Raw genomic sequence first — 8653 nt, 5'->3', positions numbered from 1 at the left:
GGTTGGTTGATTGGTTGTACATATGCGTATATTTGTATAGAAAGAAACGCTTAGGAATTAATTATCTATTATAAATATTTTATTTTAATTGTTGTTGCTTTTTGTTTTGCTTGATTTTGCTTGTTTCTTTGTTTGTTTTTTCTCCCTTTTTTATTATTAATCTCTTTTGTTTTTATAAAATATATTTGGTTCGCTTTGCTTTCTTCAATATTTCTTTGGTATACAAAAATGTTTATGCATTTTTTATTTGGTTATTACATTATTGTTTTTATTTTTTCCATTTTAATATAATTTTCCATATCATTAATAGTCGTTTTTTATTTTTAACTCAGATTTTCTTTCATATTATGTGATTAAATATATTTTTATATATATGTGGAAATTTGTTTGTATATGTGTATAATTTAGAATTTCAATCGCGTTTTATGCTCTTATGCTTCTTCTTTTCTATCTTCTTAAATTTCATTAGAAGTCCTTAATGGACAGGAGATGCCCTTGTAGCCTCCATGAATCCTTGCTCTATAATTTATTAGTTAGTTTTGTTAGGTTTAGGTTTAATGTGGTTTTGCGGGTAATACTTTCATTCAATTTTCTTCAAACGTCGTACCTAAGCTTATTGCTTTCTATTTTTTAAAAACAATTGCTGCGTCGTTTAACTAAAGTATTCTAAGATTTTTTACCTTCGGTAGCGGTGCTAGTGGACGATGACGATGTAGTGTTTTTGGTGGCACGCGATTTTTTCAATAGAAAACAAGTCAAAAATTCGATTGATGAAGATACCTTTTGCAAACTTTCGTCGGACGATGAGTTATTGCCCTCCAAGCATTTAGTATGCAAACGATAGCCCATCCTCGGTTTGTCCTTCGCACTACCACTGTTGCCGCGACCACCACCCCGACCACCATATGCTCCACCACTTACACTATTTGCAGCTGAGCTAGCAGTAGCATCATTTAATTTGCTGCTGGTTGCTGAAGTTGAAGGTTCACCATGACGATAATAATTTTTACTGCATTTCTTAGATAAATTATACATTTGCACTGTATTATCTATGTTGACTTCATCTTCCGTATTTGAATTTAAAGCTGATACAAATTTTTGAGCCCTTTTAGCCGATGCTGAACTGCTGGCGCCGTCACGTTCGTTGCGGGAACCATTCTCATCGGCTTCATTGTCTTCATCTTCCCCTTCTGCAGTTGTTTGCAAATTATTTTGCGTTTCACCGTAACAGCGATAAGAACGATAGCGAGATTGATGACGGCCCGACTCCGGTTGCTGCATCCAATCTGTACCCGCTGGCAAAGATAGTTGTATAGTCGGTGTACGATAGAATTGTCGATGCGGATGGAAACCCAACCCGAAATCGTCCATATAAGACTGTGAATTGATGTTGTCCAGCTCATCAGCAACACTTAAAAGAAACGGCAACGTTGACATAGTTTCTTTATGTAAATTTTGCCTATAATTAGGATTGCTACCAATTTTCACAATTTTTCCTCTACGACACGCACTTGTACACAAATTTAAGTAATCAACTTTTAAATAACAATTTATATCAATTATCCACCATGTACAGATGTATGTTTAACAAACAACTTTTTATTATTGTTGTCGTTAATTGTTACTTTTAAAAAAACTTTCTCATAATCTATTTTTTTATTTATTAAATTTTTTTTTATTTTTATCATCTAATTTGTGGAGCAGAGTGAAAAAAAAAACCAAATAAGAAACTTTCTTTTCTTTTCACTTGCAACAATTAAAAAACACTTTACACTAGTGCACTAGTTTTATTATACTCTCAATATTATCATTTATTTTAAGAGAAGGTGCAACGTTTTGAATTATGTTATAGAGCCGTCTGTGGTTTGCTTACAACTGAAATTGCATTACAATGTAGTACAAGTAACCATCCATTTATTTATTCATCCATCCATCCATCCAACCATCCAGACGATAGAAACTAGAACTCCTTGTTTTATTATATGAATCGTGATTCACACATGCATTACTTAGCAACTCTCTGCGATAGGGTTGACTTCGTTGATTATGTTCGCCTCTGTTCGTTTTCTTTCTTCTATTTGTTTGTTTACAATCTCTCCTGGTGCAAAATGCATAAAAACGTACTTGCCTTCCCTCGCTCTAACGGTACAATGTACACAAAACATTAATAATATTAAAGCGCATTATACTCTCGCGCTTGTTCTCTCTTCTCAATTTCATCTCTCTGTCTTTCCTTCTTTTCCTCTCACAGTCTCTCTCTTTCTCACCCATTTATTCTCTCTTTTAATTCCGTTTTTTGTTTTTTTTTTTTGATTCTCTATGTCTCTCACGTGATTGTTGTTTGTTGCTATCCTTTCGGTTTATTAAAATTATTTTGTTTTGCTCCAATTTTTCCCATATATGAAAACACACATGCACACACTCATACAAAAACATACAAACGCAAAAAAAAAAAAATAAATAATACGCACAAGTATTTGAAAACATTACCGCTGTTTTCCGAATTTTTTCTATTCTACTGCATTAATGCCCCAACTCGTTTACCTCATCTTATTAATTGCAATTTCATTTCGTATATAAATAACATCGATAAAATAAAGAAAAATAATCAAGCAAATGTATGTATTTGCCTATATGTGTATAATTTCATTTGTGTAATTGTTGTCGCAATTTTTCTTTTTATGTTGAAATTTTCAGATTTTCTGATGAATTTTCTTTCGCATCATTACTTAACTGTTACACTTCGTTTGTCTTCACATCTCAACCCTATAGTTTCAGCCCCCTTTCTCCATCTCTCGCATTCGCATTCGCATTCGCACTCGCACTCGCACTCGCACTCGCTCTCTCTCGAGCTCTCACTACATATTCACATAACACATACTTCCCCCCCCCCCCCCCCCCCTCTCTCTCTCTCTCTCATCGTTATAACCCAAGCACACTCTTCATCATTGTGTGTGGCTAGCGCACACACTCTCTTGACTTCATTCGACTTGCCCTTAATCCATTGCATCGTAATTTTTCATGTAATTTACATTTTAAACAGGTTTCTGGCTTTTTCCTTAGTCTTAAGCTGAAATGCATTTTAATTTGTGCACTCTTTTTATACGATAGAAAAATTGTTTTTCTAAGCATAATGGGACCGCATTTTACATTGTTTGTATTCGCATATAGCACTTATGAATGTTATCAGCACTCTTTGTCAAGTAAATGTAAATGGGAAAAAACTACTTATTCACATAATGTAAAATTCTTTGATATCCATTTGTTTCTTAACATCGCAGTAGGTTATGGAAAAATAAAAATGTCTCTGTTTATAAACAAAGAAGAAAGTTCCATTGTCCTTCGAAAGAGGACAGCTCTTTTACTTTTTTATCTTCCTAACTAATATATAAAAAATTTTTAAATTATTTCATTACTTCCGAGAATAGACGATCGAAGTCGTCTTTGCCCACAATTTTCTAAAAAAAAAAAAAAATAAAAAAAAATAAAAGGGAGAAATTTTTCAACCAAATTCGTTTTTTATTACTTTCGTCAATTTAAGTTTAAAAAAAATTTAGTAAAATCGATTCGTAGATCCGTATGCAATACCGCAAGAGACAATAAGTTGTCTCCTTCATTCTAATTGAAGCTCTCAGGACCTTTTTTACTCTTTATTGGTACGAGGACGTATTAGGTTTGTTTAAATGTACACAACACCCAGAAGAACTTGAGGTGAACTCACGTTCTATTATATCGATCGTTTCAGAATCACTTTCAGAGACTTTTCTCTATCCGTCCCTCTGTTTGGAATCTTTTATTCAACTTGTAGATGATACAACGATATGTTTTGGTCCGAGGACGAACGCTATTGAAAACGGTCCGGATCGGAATACTTTTTCAGCCATTTCTCATATAATGTTTTATTTTGAAAAGTTGTTATGCAAAAAACTGTATTGAGGAAAGTATTATACACTTTTCAACACTGGACCGTGGCCTAGTAGGATGTTTTTATTCGTGTTACTTTTTACAATTTTTTTTTTAGATTTTTTTTCAATACGACAAATAATCTTGAAATTGTTCCGCTTACAACTCTCTATATATGGCTTTAAAATCGATTCAGAGCCCTGCATTTAATTACAAAAAAAGAAACCATATGTTAATAATTCAGAGTATGATTTACAGTTAGGTATAGTTGTGAGTAACGTAATATGTAATGAGTTTACCGTAAACTAAAGCTATCGATTTGCGCTCAGCATTACGAACGAACATCGTATTTATAATATATAATAATTTTGTGAATCTGTTACGTACAATAGTGTTCAGAAACAAACATCAACGATCTTACCAAACGTTAATCAATGGCTCATTTGCTAAATTGAATAACTCCACTTTCTGAATTTTTTTTAAATTTTAATATTAAAATACTTGATGACCCCTAGCCGTATATATTGACAAAAAATTTCTCTAATATATTAATAAACATGAATAATACTAAATCACGGGATTTTTTAGGTCATTTTATAATTCATAATTTATTTGAAAAACCAGTTAACGCTCTAATATAAATCGTAATAAGGTTTAGTTCAAATATTTTTTAGCAAAACAATTACAGATATAAATACATGTGGCAATCATTTCCCATCGTTACTAGTCAAACGGTATAAAAAAATGGAATTAAATTTTTTCACACTTTTGCTCTACTCTTGATTATTGCGTCTCTCAAAACCGCTAGGGAAGCTGATAAACGAATATCGTGGAAAGCAAGTCGCTAAAGCTGCGAGAAGAAGATACATCGTTTTTTCTTATGACTAATGCGAGAATACGACGATTACCTTAAATATATATTGTACAATTCCAATTCGATTCTGAAAAGAATACGAAAGTATCGATGTATTTTCATGAGTAATTTAAGAATATAGCAATGTGTAGCAAACATCAATTACCGTTAGATGTCAGCATTTCCCCTACAAGGAGTAATATATCACGTTTTATATATCATATAAACAAAGGAGAGGATCTGTACCTCTGAACCCAGTTGTAATCATATTTATGCCATATGATTATCAGACAAGCACACACGATTATCTCGAAGCCGCTTCTCACGTTGACCGAAGTAGGTAGGTTAGCAGATATTTTGATCATTTTTTCATTTAAGAAAGGTGTTTATTGCGAAAAGTTGATGCAATCTATATTAATCAAAATGTTTGTCGGCAGAAGCACATTGGTTTGGCAGCGATCGAATCATCACCCCATCATTTTCGCACTTCTTCAGCATTTTGAAATCACGTGCCAGTGAAGCGATGTTGCATCGCTCTGAACAAGTGGTAATTAAAGACTGCTATGTCTGGTGAGTGCGTTAGATGCGGCAGAACTTCACAGTCGCCTTGCAACTTTGACAACTCTTGCAAGGTATAACCGAGCGTTGGATGCCACGCAAGGGGATGAGTTTGCGTCTGTTAACCGCTATTGCTGGTCGCTTTTGCATCAATGCATTTTTCAATTTGTTCAACTGACGTCTCGATAGACATCTGAGGTAGCGGATTTATTTTGCACATGGAGTTGTCGTAGTAGATCCACTTTTCATCGCCAATGGCAATACGTAACAGAAAGCTCTTCTTTTCTTACCTGCAGGCAACGAAACCCCGATATTGAAATGGTTCGTATGGAAGCCATATTCCCTCTTTTTGAATCTTTCCCATCGTTTGTAAATACCTAGACATAGTTGATTCATCAACCGCTAAGATGCTCGAAAGTTGTTCAAGACTTTGAGCTGAGTTTTGGTCCAATAACTCCTGCAAATGCTTGATTTAGAACTTTTCTGGTCCTGTTAAATCGTTGAAACGAAAGCCAATTGAGACTCGATGGCGAAGCATCGGTATAAGCTTCTGAAAGTGTTTAATTGGCTTCGGTACTAGTTTTCTTCAAATCAAAGAACAAAAGCAATGAACGCCGAAAATGCAATTTTAAGCGTTTCACGATCAGCGCCTGCTTGCACTGAATAACTCGACACCACAAAATGGAAAACTCTTAGTTTATGTAGAGAAGGATCAAAATCATCGAATCTTGGCACTTCGCATTACTTTCTCATTTTCACCAAGAGATGTCGCTTGTCAAAATACATGCACATGCCTACGTGGCAAGCAATTTACAATGATGGTGTAAGTGCGATAATTGGTGCAGTAATACGAGAGCCAATATTCCAGTTAAATTGCTCGAGTCAATCAAATATCAGAAATATTTTTTTTCTAAATTGATAGCGCTATGAGAGACATCTGTGTCAAACATCACTTGATAAACGTTATTAATGTTTCAGCGGCGTCTGTGAAACAATGAGTTTCACCAATCAGAACGCCATGAATTGCATAATTATGAGAGATGAGACTTAGATCGTTTCCACACGATCCGAAAATAACCGACCAATCAAAGAAATATTGCGCAAAATGTGGGACAAGACCGAAAAAACCGCTTCAAAATCGCTCAAAACTCAAAGTGGTATTAACAGCTTTTTTCGATTATCTTGGTGTTGTGCAGTAGGAATTCCTTCCGCCGAGAATAACTACAACGAAGAACATTGTTTGAGTTGAGAAATATATATATGAAATATATTTTTTCTATACATTTAACTAGCAAGTTAGGGTATGCCCTTTGGATATTTGACGCATTATTGATGAGGTACATAAGTAATATTTATACATCATAAGATTTATTTGGCCATTTATTTCCTTAACAGAAAACGAATTCCAATCAACTGTTGAAATCGTTATATAACATTTTACCGATTTTAACAAAAAGCCCAAAACACCTGTAACTATTTTCAGTGGATGTTTATTTATACATATATCTAAATCATTTTTGGCCTAAACATATAAAATTATAATGTTTACCTTATAAATATTTCCTATTCGCCTGAAAAGCAGGCGGTGATATATATTTCAATCGGATAATAATCATGATTGAGAAAACCAAACCGCTCTTTGGCCTTGTGTTTCTTGTTCGATGGGCGAATAAAACAACAAAAAAAATGGTAATAATAATATGGTTTTCGTAGAAGTACAGAAGAACGTAGACAGTAGTAAAATGCAAGAAATGCAAAGGGAATGAGAAAATAAAATAAAAAAGGGGTTGTATAGGAATTTCGCTTGCGTTTTCATTTACTTTCACACTTGGTAAAGAAGAAAACAAAAAAAAAAAAAGCAAAAACAAAAAATGCAAGCATGTAATTCACTAATAGCAACTACCTACTGAACTAGATCCCATTTTCTTTTGTACATATATATATGTGTAAATATGTATTTCGCTTTTTTACTCTCCTTTGCTTAAGTAACAAGGATATGTATTCTACATTAACTTGCTTAATAATATTTGAAGTCATCCCGCCTCAACTATTGTGGGTCGGAAAATCCAACTTGTTCTCATAATCAAAAACGCTTCTGATAATAATGATAATGCCATGTGAAGAAGCGACAAGGAAAGAGGAAAACCTGTTCAAATATTATGATTAAGATTATGAAAGGAAAATTGAAAAGCAAGTCAAGGCCATAAGATATAAGAAAATATATATTATACAGTATGCATTTAAAACAAAATGCAAAAAAAGAAAACAGATAAACTAGCAACAAGACAAGAAACATTTTCAAAGTGTATTGAACTTTTTTCCTTTTTTTTTTTCGTTTATTAACAACTGCTACGTTATATATATAAAGAGTATAAATAAAACAAGCCTTTGTTTTGAATTCTTAAACAAAACCTATCATTGAATTTAATGAACGACTTAACCTTTGTGCAGTGCTTCTATTAACCTATTTTCTTGTCATAGAAAAATGTCCTTTCATATCCAATGATATGCACTTTGTTTTGTTTTTCCTTTTATTTATTTATTTATTTATTTATTTATTTAAATATACAAGTGAGCTTGTGCATGTTTGCTTCTTATATTTTACATCCTTATAGGATGTACTTAATCATTTCCCTATTTACTATTAAACGACTTAGATGTGTTCGCCTCGGAAATCCTCTAAGATATACAAACGATTGCTTTTCAAAAGTGTAAAAGGTTCGAAAGGCGAAATGAAGCAATTAAATAGCAACTAAAATACTTGATAATGTTTGTAAATATCTGGCTTCTCGTCTTTACTTCAGCTCACAACTGTCTATATTTCATCTTAAAAATATTCATGGTTTATCCTAATACTAGAAAAAGAAAAAATGACTTACTTACTTTTGTTCATATTAACAAAAGCATATACTTGTATATACGAATTTATCTTTATAAATGCTAGGCGTGTGTACATCATTTATTTTGTGTAGTATTCCATATAATGGAAAGCCAAGCTGCCCAGTTAAAATTGTGAAAATCCTTAAAAGGACAACCAACCCATATATATATAAATATAATCTATGTATGTATATGCGTATACATGTTTGTATATATATATATACATATATTTTATTTGTATTGTTCTACCTTACATATATATTTAAATGTGTAACGCATTACAAGAATTGCCTTAAAGGCAACAATTGCTACTAAATTTAAGGCAACTGTGTCAAATAATGCTTAACAAAACGTTTTATTTGAAAACCTGCAACCGTATGTACACACACACACACACACACACACACACACGCACACACACACACACACACACACACACACACACACACACACACACAC

At 33.0% G+C, this 8653-nt stretch overlaps 1 protein-coding gene across 1 annotated transcript; it reads right to left on the bottom strand.

Moving 5' to 3' along the window:
* Positions 1-329: 329 nt before the first annotated feature.
* Positions 330-1664, bottom strand: LOC119644396 (vitellogenin-1-like). The gene has a single exon (XM_038043942.1). It carries the CDS (start codon positions 1435-1437, stop codon positions 667-669), a length of 771 nt encoding a protein of 256 aa, XP_037899870.1. The 5' UTR covers positions 1438-1664; the 3' UTR covers positions 330-666.
* Positions 1665-8653: the final 6989 nt, after the last annotated feature.

The sequence above is a fragment of the Glossina fuscipes genome, unplaced genomic scaffold (genome assembly GCF_014805625.2).
Source record: "Glossina fuscipes isolate IAEA_lab_2018 unplaced genomic scaffold, Yale_Gfus_2 114997, whole genome shotgun sequence".
Classification (NCBI taxonomy): Eukaryota; Metazoa; Arthropoda; class Insecta; order Diptera; family Glossinidae; genus Glossina; species Glossina fuscipes.
The sequence above is the reverse complement of the archived record's forward strand: the minus strand, read 5'-3'. Positions and strand labels throughout refer to the sequence as shown.